Source organism: Phoenix dactylifera, chromosome 3 (genome assembly GCF_051530095.1).
Source record: "Phoenix dactylifera cultivar Ajwa chromosome 3, Ajwa_hap1_PhDact_Kaust_v1.1, whole genome shotgun sequence".
In the NCBI taxonomy this organism is placed as follows: Eukaryota; Viridiplantae; Streptophyta; class Magnoliopsida; order Arecales; family Arecaceae; genus Phoenix; species Phoenix dactylifera.
In genome coordinates this window covers 33,088,956-33,108,477 of record NC_143192.1, presented here as the reverse complement: position 1 = coordinate 33,108,477, position 19,522 = coordinate 33,088,956, and the positions used below count along the sequence as shown (strand labels likewise).

General features: G+C 38.1%; 1 protein-coding gene across 1 annotated transcript; it reads left to right on the top strand.

Moving 5' to 3' along the window:
- Nucleotides 1–3,971: 3,971 nt before the first annotated feature.
- Nucleotides 3,972–7,437, top strand: LOC103713335 (silicon efflux transporter LSI2-like). Its single transcript, XM_026807037.4, has 4 exons — nt 3,972–4,192; nt 4,598–5,657; nt 6,239–6,428; nt 6,777–7,437. Exons 2-4 carry the CDS (start codon nt 4,689–4,691, stop codon nt 7,040–7,042), a joined length of 1,425 nt encoding a protein of 474 aa, XP_026662838.2. The 5' UTR covers nt 3,972–4,192; nt 4,598–4,688; the 3' UTR covers nt 7,043–7,437.
- The last annotated feature ends 12,085 nt before the right edge of the window (nt 7,438–19,522 follow it).

Genomic DNA, 19,522 nt, shown 5'->3' with positions numbered 1-19,522 from the left:
TAATAGATCATAGATTATCAGTTATGAGTTCAATAGTAGCTAACAATAGTTGGGGTGAAGGAAGGACAGAGTCAATCAGATAACAGCGTCCGACGATCTAGGTCAGTTCGCTTTAGCCAACCAAACCAGTTAACTTATGAAACAAGAATTAGACCATGATACATAAAACATAATAGAGATTAGCGATGATAAAGTCCACCGGTGCCCAATCATCCAAACCAGTCAAAATAATGTTTTCCAAATAATCAGATCAAGAAATAATATCAAATACGACAAAGGTAACATGCCAGGTTGCTAATAGTGGGGGTCCAAAGAGCGATGGTGAATACTAGATTGAAGACTATATGATGGGTGGTCCCAGCAATACTGGTCTAGAATCCTCTACTGGGATCAACTTGGGTCCACAAATGGAATATTTAGGACCCTCCTGCTGGGTCTATTGAACCATGCAAAGAGAAAGAAAAAGAGGAAGAGAAAACAAAGAGAGAGGAAAGAGAAAGAGAGAAAGGAGTGAGGAGAGAGAAAGAAGAGAGAGGCTTTCTTCTTCTTCTCCAAATTAGGGGAGATCCCATCTCTTCATCTTCTTCTCAAATTAGGAGGTGACGTGGCCAAGGCAGTCGGCTTCGATGGCGGCGACCCAGGGCAGTCCCTCTGCTAAAGCAACACCGACGACGATGGTCGGTTAGCGCAAGGAAGAAAAGAGGAAGGATCAAGAAGAAACATGGGATGATCCATGATAACTTGGTCTAGATCATGGCTGATCTCCCTGACTGGCAGTCATATAATCTCAGAGGTCTTAGAAGGCAGCGAAGCTCGGCTTATTTAGGAGGCCGATGGCGGTGAATAAGAAGAAGAAACAACCGAAACAGAGCACCCTGTTTTAGATTGAAAACATGGAGATTTACTGGCCCAAATGAAGATGTCAACAGTTACAAAACCAAAAAAAGAAGGAAGAAGTATGGATTGGTTATCTTGGTCCGACAAGGTGGTTTGACGGCTTCTTTAGCGAAGATCCGGAAAAGAGACTTGGAAGAGAACCTTGGGATCGGCAGCTATCCCTCGGGAGATAGGAGATGTGTTCAACAAAGGAGGGGGATGTTACATAGAAGGAATCATAGGGTTTTAAATGAAGTTAGATCACGCTATGACTCCTGGCTTCTTGCAATATTGGGGGAGGAAGAAGGCTCCAGTCGGGAGTCTTCTCCTCCACCCCATCGCCTCTCAATCCTCCTAACAGGCCCTAGCCTCTCGAGCTGGCCTATTAGCCCATGAAACCTCCGGGCGACTACAGTTGAAAAGGCCTAATTGTACTCTGCTGACAGTAAATGCAATTATGAATATGACTACAACTATTTTGAACATATATTAGTTGGAGAATTCCTCGTGTTCTTCAATATATATTGGTTGATAAGCTGACATACTTACATACTAACCTCTATCTCAATCTTTTAAGCTAGGTTTCATTAAAAAGAAAAAAAAAATCTTTTAAAGTGAGTGGAGACTTGACAGAAAAAGTAAAGGATATATTTGAGTTTTTCTTGCAACTAAGTAGTCCTTAAAAAATGATAGAGCATTTGCCTCAAACTTAAAGCAAAGTAAGGCACGGAAAAGATAGGATTAACAATTTGAAATATTTTGAGCCTATTAATGCTGAAAAAATGAAGTTTTCATTCTCGTAACCATGTATAAAAAATCTGAACTTGCGTGCATAAATGCATATATTGTATGAATGGATGTATTACGATCCTCTTGACCAATAAAGTCTCATAGAAAAGCACAAACACTCCTAGGCTGAGGATTCCCTTCTCGGGAAATGAGTGCAGAGGGCCACGAGCGTAAGCTCTCCAACCGAAAATAGAAGAACAATAATAATAATAAAAAGGAGAGAAAAAGAAAAATTTCTCAATATTTTATTAAAATATTATCCAACATATTGAATTTAGAGAGAGAAGCTTGACAAGATAATTGAATCTCATACAAAATGAAGTATTTCTTCTAACTTATTATGTATACGACTTGTTTATACACATGAAACTTTATTTTTTTGATGGAAAGTACCCAAGAACTTTATTAATCATTCATGGAGGTGTGGTGGATTTCTCAAGAACTGCCTTGAAGGTATGGACCTAGGAAAGAGGAATGAGTGATAATTGTTTATACAAGGTGCTATGAAGTCTCATACTAGTAGAATTATTTAACAAATAGATAGGCAACAGATCCAGCATATAATACATTAAGCAAGTATTATGATTAGTTGGACTACAACAAATCTCGTAGGAGCCAACAGATTCACAGTCGAAGGCTCTAACAATTTAATAATATTTAGTAAAATGTCCTATGAATTTTCTACTAAAGTCATTAATTATTTTTGCCAAATTTTTCTATTTTGTCGTTGAGTAATCCTAACATTTTTTTTAAATTAGTTTTTTATTTGGGTTATTTGGGTTATATATAAGTATCCAAAATCTTCATAATACACATTGATATAGGACTTGATACATATCTAAACGGTCCTCGCATATCTTTCTTATTTAAGTCTTGGCATCTTCACCAAGTTAAAGGCCCTGAGCCAATTTGAGAACCTATATAGGTATGTGTGTAGTCCTGCAATTGGTTTTACTCTTGTGAGTTTTAGGTACTCATACAAGGCTTGGAAACGAAAATGATACTTCTCAGCTGGCCTTTTTAAGTAAGATCTTGGGTTATCATAAATGGTATCATAATCAACTCAGCCCATAGCTAGAGGATACCATAATATGAGCCTTTTAAAGGTTGATTATGGGCTAATCATGATGTTTATGATTAGATTTGATGGGATATGGACCCTTGGCCTAGTGAGAATGTTGGAGCTTAGATGAGGGGAATAAATGAGTATTTATATGGGCGCGTACATTAATCCCAAATTGGTTATATATTAGAAAGATCTCGGATATTTATATGGGGCTAAGAAAACTAAATAATACTTTCTGCCTAGCTTTTTTACACGAGATCTTTGGTCATTTACAAAAATGGCTTATAGTTTAGTTTGAAGCAAACTTTTGATTAATTAATAAATTTTTTCTTGGATTTTTCTTCTACGTTTCTGTTCCTATTTCTTGTGCTTCTTCTCTCTTAAAGTATGTGGGCTTAGGACAGCATTATAGTGGTCTAGGAAACATATACTTTCAGAATTAATTTCCTTTTTTTCTAAAGAGACGAGAGGATTTAGGCCCCTACTTAATTTATTGTGATAATAAATTTTGTATTATTGATGGTAAACCTCGGACTAGGCCATTTGGAATTGCACCCAACAAGTTTATCAACTAAGAATAATAGATAGCATATTCAGAATAATAGTTGAAGGGAGTCCTATTTTGATTCCGATTCCTAGAGGAAATAGAAATACCCTAATTTTCCAAAATCCAATCCTGACATTTCTTTAGATATCCAAATCTCATTTCGATTCTAATTTCAATTTCAATCACGAACCAAATACATTGAAAAATATAGCCATTATGACTCCCATTCCAATTCTAATTCTTATTCCAATCCCAGTTGTAAACCAAATAAACCTTAGAGACAAAGTTTGAGATCATCATGACCTTGTCGTCCATTAGCTGAATCATTTGATCCCTTCAATCAATTTCCCAGGGTGAACAATGCCAATCGACGTGTTGCGCATTGGAGCGACTTACCCAACAATTCTAGTCAAAAGAAGAACTACAATAGCACTCTTTTTGAGGACTATGAGACAGTTGGCCATGGCCATTGGATAGATTTTGAATCGTGGTCCTTCCATACAAGGATGCAATCCAATCACGGTCCAGATCTATGGCTTTATCGTTGTTAAATCAAAGGAAACACCTATCTAATCTTGATAATAAAGTTATACCAGCACCAACAAAGCTCATTCCACTAACGCAATTAAACAATTGCCGCACTTGGGCCAGTCTATAAAATGGGGCCTTTGGCTCCTTGTTCAAATCAATTTTCCCGGGCTTTTCCTCTCTCTTCATTCTTGCAGGCATCTTGCTGTCTCCACGAGACTACTGCAAGTTGAGCTCGCTGCTCTTACATTCCTTTCACTCAAAGGACACGAAAACTTGTGAAGTTGAAGGCAGTGCATGGAAATTTTGTTTGGCTTCTTTTTGTTAACGATGTCATATGAACTGCAAGTGTGATCTTCATGGAAGCTTAGCAGAGACCAAACAAGGTTCGTAATCTTTTTGCGCTGACTTCACTATTAAGTTCATCTGAGAAACCATTGTCTTAAATTCTTGATTGCTTCAACATAAAAACACTGAATCGATATCTTTCAAAGCTCCAATTCCACCTTAAGTTTCATAAAAAATTATTACAAACGTCGTGTAGATGGTTGTGAGGTAACTGCTGAGAGACAGTGGTCCTCGATATATAATTCTTTACTCGGTGATGAAGAGAGAGATCTTGAGAACCAGAGTCTAAATTCGCACCTTTCCCACTAAAAACGTTGTAAATCTACTGTGTTTAAAATGAAACGAGAGGAGAGAAGCCGAGAGACAGCGTTCAGTAACAACCAACTGGTTTTCTTTCTATTAGTTTCTTTACTGAACTTTCAAATGTTCACTGTTTGCTGCAGTTTTCTTATTGAAGTACTAGACTTGCCACTCAAAAACATTCACTCTTACCGCCATTTTCGCATCGAAAAGGTTTCGCATTTACATAGAGAAATGGCACTTGCTCCAACTGCTGAAGTAGCTCTGGGCTCAATTGCCTTCGGAATATTTTGGGTGCTAGCCGTCTTCCCTGCAGTCCCATTCCTCCCCATTGGAAGAACTGCTGGGTCTCTTCTTGGTGCGTTGCTCATGGTCATCTTCCGGGCGATCACTCCAGAGCAAGCTTATGCTTCTATCGACATCCCCATCCTCAGCCTTCTGTTCGGAACTATGGTCGTCAGCATCTATCTTGAGAGAGCCCACATGTTTAAATACTTGGGATTGCTGCTTTCTTGGAAGAGCAAAGGTGGTAAGGACTTGCTCTGCCGAATCTGTCTTATTTCAGCCTTGTCGAGTGCACTATTCACCAACGACACCTCCTGCATTGTGTTAACTGAGTTTGTTCTCAAGCTCGCAAGGCAGCACAATCTGCCACCGAGACCATTCCTCCTAGCACTGGCATCAAGTGCCAACATTGGCTCCACTGCGACTCCCATCGGAAACCCGCAAAACTTGGTTATCGCTGTCCAGAGCAAGATCTCTTTCGGAAAATTCTTCGCAGGAATCCTCCCCGCAATGCTCATTGGGGTGGTCATCAACATAACGCTTCTTCTATGCATGTTTTGGAACACATTGAAGGTAAACAAGGTTGAAGAGGAGGTGATGGAGGAAGCGGTCGATGAGGATGAAGTGATCTCTCATAAGTTCTCTCCTGCAAGAATGTCGCATACGACCCAAGAGGGAGTTTGTGGGGATGATGTTGGGAAGAGCAGGTCACGAGCGAGAGCAGCTTCTTTTCAAGTCCCTGATGTGAAGAGACTCTTGAGTAAAAAGACCATGATCTTGAAGAGCTGTGCTTATCTCGTGACTGTAGGGATGCTGATCTCTCTGCTCATGGGACTAAACATGTCATGGACTGCACTCTGTGCTGCCCTTGCACTCGTTGTCATCGACTTCAGGGATGCTGGACCCTGCCTTGATAAGGTAACGAAAGCTAAGCTTGATTTCAGAAAGCTGCTTCAGTTCTTAAAAAGATTGCTGTAAGGATATCAAACTTTCTGATATATTTTGTTTCATGCAAATTACAGAAGTTTGGTTTCAAGCGATTTTAAATTGTGTATTGATTTGTAGCATCATGGGCTAACTATGTAACCATATAGTCATTAATACTTTGTTTTTAAAGGAAAAAGATAATGATCCGATCCACCTCCTTACAGTTGATGATGGCTTTGTAAAGACCGTTGAGAATTCCGACAGCTTCATAAAAAGATAAATCCTTACAGTCCTGCTATACATGCACCGTAAACCTTTTGTCCACCCCATAGTATTTCATAAGAGCAACTAAATACTTTCATGGTTGTGTCACGGTGGAAATCTTTAGTATCTCAAAAACTTGAATCCTTTGGTGTATCATTCCTTTCTGCTGTCCACTACCAAGCTGCATGCACATAGTTCCCCATAATCCAATCCCTGCAACAAGTTCTTTCACATATCCTCCTTTATATTTTCGAAACGCTTTGCGGCAAAGCTGACGAGTGCCTGTATCTGAATTATATATGGCTCAGGTTTCGTATTCGCTGTTGATATTCTTCTGTGGGATGTTCATCACTGTTGATGGATTCAACAAAACCGGACTACCGACTGCTCTGTGGAATTTCATGGAGCCTCACGCACGGATCAATCATGCTACTGGAGTGGCAGTTCTCGCCCTTGTCATACTACTGCTTTCAAACTTCGCATCCAATGTACCTACTGGTAAGCTACAACCTTGACTTCTCCCCTTCAGTTTCCAGCATTCGATATATGAGCATTAGAACCCATACTCCATCTCGCAATCGTCTTTGTTACTTTTTTGTCAGCCAGTTGCATAGAATCATTCGATAAAACCGGTTGTAAGTCAAAACCAAAAGCCAGCCATATATCACTTGGTGTTGGAAACAGGCCCCAATTGGGTTCCAATACAATCCACAAATGAGCAAGTCAAAAAAGAGATAAATTAACAATTTGTTAGCACAAGACATATCGCACAAGTTTGGCCAACCATCTTTTTCCTTCTAGCATCTCATGTACATAACCTGATCAATGAAGCAAATTTTGGTACAGTGCTCTTGCTCGGAGCCCAGGTGGCAAAATCAGCAGCAGCAGTTTCTCCGGCGGATGAGACAAGAGCATGGCTCATACTCGCATGGGTAAGCACGGTCGCTGGCAACTTGTCTCTCCTAGGGTCGGCGGCAAACCTGATTGTTTGCGAGCAGGCACGGCGGTCACAATTGTTTGGATACACGCTCTCCTTCTGGGGTCATATTGTCTTCGGGGTTCCGTCGACGCTTATCGTGGCAGCAATTGGCCTGCCTCTTATCAGGGGTTAGTTTATAGGCATGGATGGTTATCGCCTTACGATAGTAGTTGGTTTTATCTTGAAAGCTTTTGTAATAAAAGCTAAGTAAAGATCTATAGCTCTCATATTTTAAGGAAATCCAAATGAGTTCTAGTATATTAGTTTCGTTTATATCAACTTTATCTGCGTTATTTCAAGCATTGTATATGGTAGTATGAGCTCAATGTACGCTAGGTCTAGACCATGAACACTAATATTAACATGCAAGTACAATCAGCTATATGTTTGTTAATATTTTTTTACTATGATAAAATCCTTTCAAAACATGCTAAATTATGATGATATGCAATTATGCCAAATCATTGGCTGATCGAAATCCAACTATCTCAACAACAACAACAACAATAAATTTTCATTATACATAGGGCTCTATTGATTGATGAATGCTCCTAGGGCATGCACTAAGGATAATAGTTTGTTATGACAAGTCACAATCTGGTTCGAGGTGCAAGGTGGTGTTAAGAGATCAGATTTCACCCCTTTTTTCCATTATGAAACTTATCACTATTCATGTTTTATCAAATAAATCTCAATTACTTGCATGCATTGGGATTAAAAGCACAAGAAGCCAATTGGGTCCTGCTGCTGCTAGAAAGTGAGGCAAGTGCACCAATGCACGATGTCACTTCATCAGCTGAGATGATCTTTGAGTGATGGAATTGTCTTGTACTAATGCTAGGCTGTCTAAGCTGGCCTAAATATTGAACCCAGGAAATAGTGGGCATGGGTTGAACTTTTTACACCGAAGGCCCAGATTGGCTCAATTTTTGGAAAACTCGATTAAATTCAGAAGATTTTTTTTCTTTCTTCTTTTTTTTTTTGATAACAAACAGCAAAGAAACTTCACTATAATCTCATGAAAACAACTCCCTAAGCATCCGCCCTAATTAATAAGACAAGATCAGCAGGAAAACTATCATTCCAAAAAGCTTCATGGCACTCCACACTTGTATACTTTGCGAAGAAACCAGCAACTTGATACATATATTTTGAAAAGCTGCACTTTACTTAAAGTCATGTATAAACATCAAACAAGTTCTAACATGTCATTAAATTTTGTTCTTTTCTATCCCTCTTAAGTTACAAAACAAAGTTTTGTACAAATAAGCATATCATATATGTCCTATAGGTGTCCGTACGTGTATATATATATATATATTATACACACACACACACACTAGCAACCTAAGATCTGCAATGCATATTAAAAAATAAATTAATAAGTAAAAAGGGCCAGCAGGACTAGGGGATAAGAGAAATAAAATATGAGAACTAAAGAAAGAGTATCAATATTTTTGTTTGTTTTTAAATTTTAAAAGAATCCAATTGGTTGGGCCGTGGATTGGAGATATATTGGTCGAGGATTTTTTTTATTATTATTTTAAATAGAGATGATGCAAAACGAAGGCAAGCTAAGAAGAATAATAGGCAAATATCGGTCGATATCATGAAAACCTCCTAGTAAGTTCAAATCTAGATAAAATAGCAGAAAGTAGTTAACAAAGGCCAAAAGACAACCATGGAGTAAATCTTAATATCAATGCCAACAATTAATGGTAGGCTACATAAAGACCAAGAAGAGACTTCTGACAATAACCGATCCCACCATTAGTTCTGATTCTTCTGAATTGACCATGGCAATTAACCATCAGATGCCAACCGAGCCAAATCATCCTCAATCCAGATTTGCTCTAAGTCATATTTTGAGTCCTTGGTACTGATGCCATACTAGCGTCCAAAGCAACTGATGGTCTGTTCTTATGTCAGCATAGAATTTTATTTCTAGAAGCCATTTTAGCAAGATTTCTTAGTCTATTTATTGGACCTTTTTTGATTTCTAGATGGAATCTAAAGGACCCTAACAAGTTTCCTTTGATATAAGGCCCTGGATAAAGACCCCTTCTATGTAGCTCTTATCATCATTTGAAACATTAACAGAATTTCTTTTAAGATTATTCTGAATTTCTTGAGTGGTGACACAGCTTGCGAGACCGTGGTGCCTGGTTATGGATTGGGAGGACAATTTGGTGAGAGGTTGGGATTCTTTTGCAAAAGTCCTATGAAAATCGGAGGACCACGATCGACCCATGGTCAGCCTCCATGAATCTGTGTTGTAGTGTCCCCTAGTCCACATAGGCTATGGATCGAGTTCGCTCCAATACCATTTGTAACAATATAGGACCTCATCCAAAATGACTAGTTGGAAAGTATTTTTTGGGTTTTTTAATCTTATATAAGTATCCAAGATCTCCTTTGCGAATAACCAATGTAGAACTAAAGACATTCCCGTTCGAGTCCTCACATACTCTTTCCGTTCAAGCATCTAGTTTTCCTTTCTTTTAGCCTTTAGGTTCAAATTTCCCCTTCCATTTATTCTTTTACTTCTAGTTTTCTTTAGAACTTTTTTTTTTGTTATACTATTTTGATCTTGTGACCTCTAACGCTCTTTCCCTGCATCAAGAGCTCAATTGATTTGAGATTTCCATGATGAGAGATAGAGGCAAAGAAATAATAAGAGCACGTGTGTGTAGAAGAAATAATAAGAGCATGTGCGCGCGCGCACGTGTGTAACATGTTAATTGTATTTTTATAGATATCCATGAAGAGACACTAAGGATATTCTAGTCAAAAAATTTGACAGATAAAATCTAAAAGGGCATATTATATATATACGCACATACACACACATGTAGATATTATATATCTTGCTGCCAATCCTGTCTACCATGCACATACTAGACATATTGCGGTATATTATCATTTTGTATATCATCAGTTTATTTACCACAACCTTGTTGTTTGTTGTTTGTTGTTTGGCAGGTAGTTGATATATTTCTCAAAGGATTCTCTTCCACATTTAGCAAGCTCAATTCCAAGCTCAATGAGGAGCATATATATATATATATATATATATATATATATATATATATATATATATATATATATATATATATATATATCTCCTCCATTGAGCTTTAAGAGGGTTTTGGCTCAGCTGATCTTTTGTGCGCACGTGGACAATGCTTTGGGCCGTCCTACTCCTCTTGGCCGTTTGGGTGATGGACTCCCAAGTAGTTCGGCCCAATTTTCACCCTTGTTCCTGTTTTCCTTGTCATCTGCTTAACAAAAATGGCCTCGGTCAGCATTTTACTCCAAAAGATTAACAAAAAAAAAAAATCTATGGCATTGTGTACCTCGGATTTAAAAAAATAATATCTATAATATGGTCGGTTTATTTCAATTTTTAAGAAAAAAATGTCAGGATCCCTAACCAGCTTTCATGAAATAACAAGATAGTTAGCCGACCAAGAAATTAGGAGTATAAATATACACGATGAGCAAATAAGTTGATGCAAGGTGCTTATCTATGAAAGCTAAATATATTATCGTACGGATGTTGTCTATAATAGTCTCACCATGTAACTCTGAGATTAGCGAATGGAAGTGCCAAATAAATCAGTTGACCTAGAATAGATAAAAGACGTTATCATTGTTTTTACTCTAGCGTAGTCTTGGCTAGTAACCTCCCCTACCAATAAGTTAGCCAACCAAGAAGTTAGGACTTTAAATCTACACCATGAGCAAGTAAGCTGATGTAAGGTGCTTATCTATGAATAGCTAAATATATTATCGTACGGATGTTGTCTATAATAATCTCACCATGTAACTCTAAGATTAGCGAATGGAAGTGCCAAATAAATCAGTTGACCTAGAATAGATAAAGTGTGATCATTGTCTTTAGTCTAGGGTAGTCTTAGCTAGTAACCCTTAGATATAAGTTGGCAATTATAGTACATTCCAGGCAGGTAGGTTTATGTACTTTTCCTCCCTTTTTTTTAAGCAAATGGAGCATGCTTGTAGTTTTCTTTTATTTTTTTCAAAAAAATGGCAAGAATATTCCATTGCAAATATTTGAACCCAAATCCTTTCACTTGTGCAAGTTCTTAAGAGAAGATGCTATTACCCAAGGAGACAACCCAAGAGGGAGGATGAATTGGGTTTTAACTTTTAAGTAATTATTGACCAATCAAAAATAAAGTGAGTGATTAACTAGATCTATTGCAAGTAAATTAGTTATATCACTAGATGCAATGAATGAAGAGAGAGAAAGAGATAAAGAATAATACAAACACAGAGAGGTTTATAGTGGTTCGGAGCCAACACTTGCTCCTACGTCCACTTCCCAAGCCGCACTTGGAAGTTCACTATAATCCCTAGGATTACGGCCGGTTATTTTGCAAGCTCACAACTAAACTTGTTGTTTTCATGAGATCACAACGAACTCGATCGGTTTTGACAGGCTCACCGACTAGAACCAAACGATTATTTTCCCAGGGTGACAATCAAACCCATTTGGTTTTTTCCGGTTCACCAACCACAACCTTACACCGTTGGTTTTATCTTTGGCTCACCAACAAACCTTACAACCCTTGATTCAATCCCCTGATTGAATCAAGTACAAAAGGGAAGAGTTTAAAGTTCACAAGTAGAGCTTTTGAAAAGCAAATATTAAACAATATAAACAAGATTGAGTTAGAAGCCCTCAAACGGATTTAAGATGAGGAAGTGGGGCTTCTCGATTTCTGAGTCTCCTCTTGAATGAGTCGGAGGATTGGAAACAGTCGGTAGAACTTTGAATGCGAAGGAAGCCTTTTTGGTTTGAGTTGAATGCACTTCCCCCTTCTCTTGCTTGGATTCACTCTTGAGATGCTCTTGGTGGTTGAAAACCTTTAATGCTTAAATGGAATAACTCTCTTGTTGTCTACTACTGTTCACTCTAGCTATTTAAGTGATTTTCTTCAAAAAATAGCCGTTAGAGAGGAGATTAGAGCCGTTCTGACCCGTCTGTACATCCTGACAATGTATCCATTGGGATTGGAGTCGACTTGCGCGATCTGGAGTCGACTCACATTTTACTGGAGACGACTCGACCACTGTTCCAAATTTGAATTAAAGTGCATGCCTTGTCCTGGAGTCAACTCGGACCAAACTAGAGTCGACTCGCCAACAGCTGGAGATGACTCGGGCACTTAAGGATCGGCTCGTTCTCAGAAATTCAGAGAACCCATTTTCTGATTTTCTTCCTCGAGTCGACTCGGGTTAACTTGGAGTTGACTCGGCTGACTTGAGAGGCGACTCGAGGTCTTCGGAAGACGTCTCGCTCTTAGAGACCGAAAAACGGATTCTCTGCCTTTTGAACTGATCTACCTCAGAGTCGACTCGGGCCTTGATGGAGTCAACTCGGCTAACTTGGAGGTCGACTCTGGAACACTTGGAGTCGATTCGTTCACAGGATCTCCGAAACTGATTCTCTGCCTTTCAGACTGCTTTCCTCTAGGAGTCGACTCGGCTGATATGGGAGATGACTCGTAGTCTTCGTGAGTCGGCTCGCTGACAGGGTCTCAAAAATTGACATTCTGTCTTTTTGTCTGCTTCCCTTTGGAGTCGACTCGGGACCATATGGAGTCGACTCACCAAGCATCGGAGTCGACTCACAACCTTTTGGAGTCGACTCGCTAACAGGGTCTAAAATCAATCATTCTGTCTTTCTGTCTGTTCTCAGTCGGAGTCGACTCAAAGAGTTTTGAAGTCGACTCGAGCTTGTGCCAGAAACTTCAAGTGTCCCGGAGTCGACTCGCAAGGTTCAGGAGCCGACTCGTGATGCAGACTTTGATTCAAATAGAGTTCAATACTTAACCAAAATACTCTGAATCAAAGCTCAAGGTACTTAGACAGAAATTCATAAAGATTTACCTGAAATACTAGATTGAATTCATTAGAACAACATAAGACATACTCAAATGCTTTGACACTACAGCAAAATTAGTTTTTGCTGATGCTTTTTTGCCGACGCTTTATACAAGCATCGGCAGTTTTTTTTGTAGCGCCTAAAAAGCCCGACGCTTTTAAAAAGCGTCGGCATAATACGACGCTAATTAGCATCGTTGTATTATACAACCTAAGACGACGCGTATTCGCATCGTTGAAAACCTAATTCTAAACAAAACCCAGCGGCCGCCCCCCTTGTCCCCCACCCTCGATCGATATCAAGCCCTAGCCGACCCTAGCTCCTCCCTCCTCCGCCTCCACGCTCTCCAAAACCTAGGGTTTCCTAAGCGCCGACCCTTGTCCCCTCCTCCTCCCTCCTCTCCGGTGGCGGCGATCCAGCATTCGGCGTCCTCCGCACACCGGCTCCTCACTCTCTCCTCCAAACGCTTCTTCCGACGAATCTCTGGCCGAAGGTATGGAAGATATTTTTCTTGTTCCGTTCTAATTTCGCGGTTTTGATCTCATGATAGCATTATAATCTCTAAATATTTTGATTAACTTGGTGAAATATAGTATTGGTAAAATGAAGAATAAAAAAAACGAGCAATAATCAGCATTTTATGACTTTTGTATTCAGTTTTGGTCTACATGCCTCTGTTTTTTTGACTCTCATGTCAAAAATCGCGAAACCCTTATCTCATTTTCTTTTGTATTCTCTTATATATTTTTTTTTCTCTTTGTACTTTATCCATCTGTTGTTATAATAACATGGCAGCAGAGCAATGGTACTTCTAGATTTAGTCTTTCTAGTTGCTTGTTAGTCCACGATACTTCTGCATGAAGCATTCCTGTAATTAGTGAGTTTGTATATTAGTTGCTAGTTATAATTAGCAGCGATGGCAAATGATTTGTTCGGGCTGCTTTTAGCATCCCCAGCGACGAATGTTTAATTAGGCTCCAGAGACTATAGATTCCCCCCCACCCCCCTGCACTTTTTTTTTTTAATAACTTCACGACGTACGCTTCTAGTTTTCTTTTATTTTCTTCTCCTTCTCTGATTTTTCAAAGAAAGAAAGAAAGACTATAAGCTCGAGTAGAAGAGAAGGGGGGTTCTACTGTTTAAGCTGGCATCTTCCCAACGAATTTGATCTTGGAAAGTGGTAGAGTCCGCACATAAAGCTGGGTTAAATTCGCTTCCCCACCTCGATCCAATTAGAACGGCCCAATTCTGCCACCTTTATTTTGATAAAACAATTCTACTGTTTTATTCAGGAAATCAGGAGAAAACAGAGGGATTGAACAATTATGAAGTTTGACTAGTATAAATACAGTTGCTTAAAATGCAAGAAAGGATGGGAAGGGAGCCTTTATTTTGATATAAAGTATTAAATACTAATTACGAATTAAGGTAAGAGCAGCATAAATCGAATATATATTAATCTAAAAGTTTAATTAAATTGAAAAATTTAATTATAACTAGCAACTAATTAGAGGAATTATACCCTAATTTAATTATACCCTATAGATCCATGAGTTTGTATTAGTGATTCATACCCTAATTTTGTTTATTATTTATTTTTATATTAGTTGCAGTTCAATCAATATTTTAAGAGAATGGACAAAAGTTGGATAAATAAGTCGAGATTCAGTGCCGAATATTTGAATGGAGTTCAGAATTTCGTTAAGTTTGCTTTTGAGAAATCTGAAATAAATGGAAATATTTTTTGCCCATGTCAAAAATGTGTAAATTGTTTTGCTATCACTCCAAAAACTGTTGAAGAACATTTGGTATGGAATGGTTTTCTGAAGGGTTATACAGAATGGGTATTTCATGGAGAGTCTTGCTTGTCGTCTTCATCTAACCAACCCTTAATTATAGAACACACTGCTAGTATTGGATCTAGTAACACTGACAGAAGTCCTGTTGTAAAAGATGATATAAGGGGCTTACTCAAAGATGCTCTTGAATATAATATTAGAAATTTAACAGATTTTAGTGGAGAGCAAGAAGGAGCTCCAATAGGTGATGAGCATACCGTTACTGAATCTATATATGTTGAGGAACCTATAGACTCTGAAGATAACACAACTAGGTATCATAACTTGCTGAAAGATTGTGATAAAGAACTATATCCGGGTTGTAAGAATTTTACGAAGATTTCTTTTATGGTGCATTTATTCCATTTGAAATATTTGAATGGATGGTCTGGAAAGTCTTTTACTATGCTTCTTCAATTATTAAAAGATGCATTTTCAGAAGGTGTTATTTTGCCGTCAACTTCTTATGAAGCCAAAAAACTAGTAAAAGACTTGAATCTTGGATATGAGAAGATACACAGTTGTCCAAATGACTGTATTTTATACCGTAGTCAAAATATCAGTGAAGATTCGTGCCGAATATGTGGATCTTCACGATGGAAAAAATAAAATGAAGACGAGCATGATTTGTCGAATGAAGTGGATGCTGCACAGTCTAAAAAAATTTCGACTAAAGTTTTGAGGTATTTTCCTCTCATACCTAGATTGAAAAGGTTGTATGCATCATCAAAGACGGCTTCCTTAATGAGATGGCATGATGAAGGACGTACAAGGGATGGAATGTTAAGACATCCAGCGGATAGTTTAGGATGGAAAGCATTTGATGATAGGCATCACAAATTTGCTTCTGATGTTCGCAGTGTTAGGCTGGGTTTGGCAACTGATGGATTTAATCCATTTCGGACGATGAGTTCTACATACAGCACTTGGCCAGTTGTTTTGGCTCCATATAATTTGCCACCATGGATGTGTATGAAACAGTTTTCACTCATTCTGTCAATGGTTATTCCCGGTGATAAGAGCCCAGGTAATGATATAGATATTTTTCTACAGCCTTTAATAGATGAATTGAAAAATTTATGGCAGGGTATTGATGCATTTGATGCTTTCACTGGCCAAACATTCAAATTGCGTGTAGCTCTTATCTGAACAATCAATGATTTTTCTGCATATGCTAATTTATCCGGTTGGAGCACTAAGGGGCGTATTGCGTGTCCTTCTTGTAGAGATTCAACTCATTCATATTGGTTAAAACATGGAGAAAAATTCTGTTATATGGGTCATCGTCGATGGTTAGAAGCAAACCATCCATTTTGACATCAGAATAATCAGTTTGATGGTACCATAGAGTTGCGATCTGCACCTATTCCACCAACTGGAACTGAAGTTCTTAAACAAACTCATGGCACTAACTATATACCCGGTAAGGCATCCAACAGTTCAAAGAAGCGGGGATGTTGGCAGCTTAATGACACAGGTTTTTGAGGATGCTGACAACTTCGAGAATGATGACAGCGTTTATGGACAAAAAATGACGATGGCATAAACTCGGTATGTACACAGAAGTAGTTATGAAAAAAAGAAGCATTTTTTTTGAATTACCTTATTGGAGTATATTCTTCTTCGACATAATCTTGATGTCATGCATATAAAAAAGAATGTTTGTGATAACTTGATTGGAACAATGTTAAATCTTGAAGGAAAGATCAAAGACAACTTGAAAGCGCGTCTTGATTTGAAAGACATGGGCATAAGACAAGAGCTTCTACTAGTTTAGCTAGGATGGATGTTGAATGAGAGCTGGCAAGTTTCTTAATGGTAAGAAAAACATTACTTTTATGCATTAAATTATGTTGCAATTTTTAAATTATTTCTATACTTTTAATATTTAACTAATATTGATTCTTTTTTGTGCATAATAGATTACAACATGCCATGAGGAAAACGTTTCAGAGATATTGAGTTTCAGCACACATCCGTGGGATCTACTTCTGATCGTTCCCAGCAGCCCAACGAGCCCCAGCAGCCCGATGAGCCCCATACTTGGTCCGGGTCCCAGTCTGAGCATGCGCCACCTGCAGATTGTCCAGACACGGATGACGTGGACGTTCTTGGTAATTTGATTTATAGTTTTTATATTAATTTATCTTACAATCTAATTATTTTAAATCATTTGCCTTTAATGGACTTCTTATTTTATAGATGGACTGGGAAGAGTGAGGAGAACACGAGGGCCCACTCGAGCACGGGACATGTGGACCCTAAGTGAGGATGAGAAGATTGTCATCCATTGCAATGAACTAGGACAGCCCATCAAGAAGGCTGAAAGCATTTTATCCACTTTTTTAGAATCGGTTGAGCGAAAGGAACAGTTGTGTCCGCTCAACTATACGAAATGGAATGAAATGCTTCCTTCGTATAAGGTTGAGCTTCTTAGAGTTATTGAGGTAAAGAATTGAAGTTGCTTGCTATCTTCAATTATTTTTTGATTTAACATTGATATAACATTTTTGATTTGATGTAGAAAAAGTTTGTCCTTCCTGCAAATAGCCATGATTGGGTATTGAAGTCCGTCAACCGCAAATGGAAAGAATATAAGGCGAAGCTAAAGATGGATTGGAAGCACGAGGGCATGACTGAAGAGGAGGTCGCCCGTGTTTGTCCTCCTGATGTAATCTCTCATCAGTGGAGGAAGCTTGTCCACTACTGGTTTTTCGAGAGAGCTCAGGTTGTGTATATTTTTTCAATACCTTAGATTGTATTTACTATTATTATAGATTAGAAATTTATGCATTGTATAAATTACATTGTTTATTGTTTTTTGGGGAAGACATACTCCAATATTGGTAGAGCTGCTCGAGCATCGCAGACTGTTCCTCACACTTCAGGCTCCATGAGTTATGCGAGGCGTAAAGCTGAATTCGTAAGTTTTTTTTGAAAATCTTTAAATTTATCCTCTAGATGAGCATGTATACTCTTGAAATATACTTTTTGTTGTAGATGGATGATAATGGGAGGGAGTCTGGTAGGGTGGAGTTTTATAAGATAACTCACACCCACCGAGATGGCAGCTTTGTTCGGAAGGAGTCAAGAGATATAGTTGTATGTATTCATCTTTGACTTGTGCTGTTTTTTTTTTTTGTTCTATTATTGGCATACATTAATTTGACTTTTTCTTTTGACTAATATAGAATAGGGCAACAAATCTTATTTCAGAGCACGTTGGGGAGTCATCATCATCCGACGCGACCAGTCATATTGAAGCTCAAGTGCTCGCTGAATTGATGGGCCTAGAGCGTTATGGTCGAATGAGGGGTTACGGCGTTGGAGTTACCCCCACTCAGTTGTCTTCAGTGGGCACGCATACAAGAAATGCCAGAAAAGGTAGTAACACTGCAGAAGTTCGTCATCTTCAATCAATTATTGAAGAGCTGAAGCAGAACCAAGCAAATTTGCAGTCTCAGCTTGCGAATATTTCATCCATGTTACAACGATTTCTTCCTTTTCAGGTAAATAACTATATAAAATTGAATACTTTACATATTATCAATTATGATATATGAGTTAATGTATCACATTATTCCTAACTTCTAATGTTTCTCTTTTTTTATTTTTGTAGATTTATGATACTTCAAACGCTCATAGAGATGATGATGATGGAGCTGAATCCCATCCCTGATGCCTTCTAGACTAGTTTTTATGAGTTTGATATATATATGTTTCTTATTTTTCAGAATACATTGTAATGATCAACTTATTAAGCAAATTTTTAATCAGATATGATAATATTCATATTTCGAATGATCTGAGTGTTTGATCAATGTATCAATGTAATATAGGTTTATACTGTTATAATTTATGTTTTATAATATGAATTTGTGCTTTTATTTTTTATAAAAAAATACAATTTTCGATGCTTTTAGGCATCGGTAGAAGACGTCGTGGCACACCCCAGCACGCTTATGCCGACGCTTCAAACGCTTATATTACCGTCAGCAAATGCGAGCGCCGGAAAAGGCCGACGCATTAAAGCGTCGGGAAAAACCTGGAGCAAAACTGTGACGAATTTGTCCATTGGGTTATCGCCGACGCTTTATAAGCGTCGGCAAATCCCCATTTTTGCCGACGCTTTTGTCCTGCATTGGCAAAAAGTTTTGCCACTCCGGTATCGCCGACGCTTTGGCGACGCTTCGGTTTGCATCGGTTGGGTTTTAGCCGACGCTTATAAGCATTGCTAAAGGTCCCAAAAAGTGTCGGAATATGTTGTTTTTCCTGTAGTGTGAGCTCATCAAAATCAATTAGGGAATACTCAATCACTCCACAATCTCTCCCTTTTTGATGATGACAAAATATTGAGTATTTGTAAAGTGAATTGCTCATTCAAGAAATGATTCATTGTAAGGTTTTGAAATGAATTCAAATATCTAGTCATTTAGTATATCCAAAATTGAAAGGTATGAGTTAGTAAACTGTGAAATTAAATCTCCCCCTTTCATTTGGAATTATATAAGCCTTCAAATCATACAATCAATTGTTTGGCTTATATGTCTTTAATGAATTTGCTTTCTTAAAATTTCAGATTCTCCTCCTCAACATGTACATTCAATTTTGTTTGAACTTTGTTCAAGTTTTCTGGATTTTCTTTTAGTGTTTTAAACTTGAACCTAAGTTGTTAATTATAGAAGAAAAAATCTGACGATTTGTTCTTCAATATGATCCAACTAATCTCCGAATATTCTTTGAATAAACTTTGGAGATTACTCTTTGAGGAGCCCCAACGGAGGAATAATGAACCTCGATGTATCGAATCCACTAAGAACAAATCATATTTTGCTTAAATGTTTTCTTATTTAGTGATTCCCTT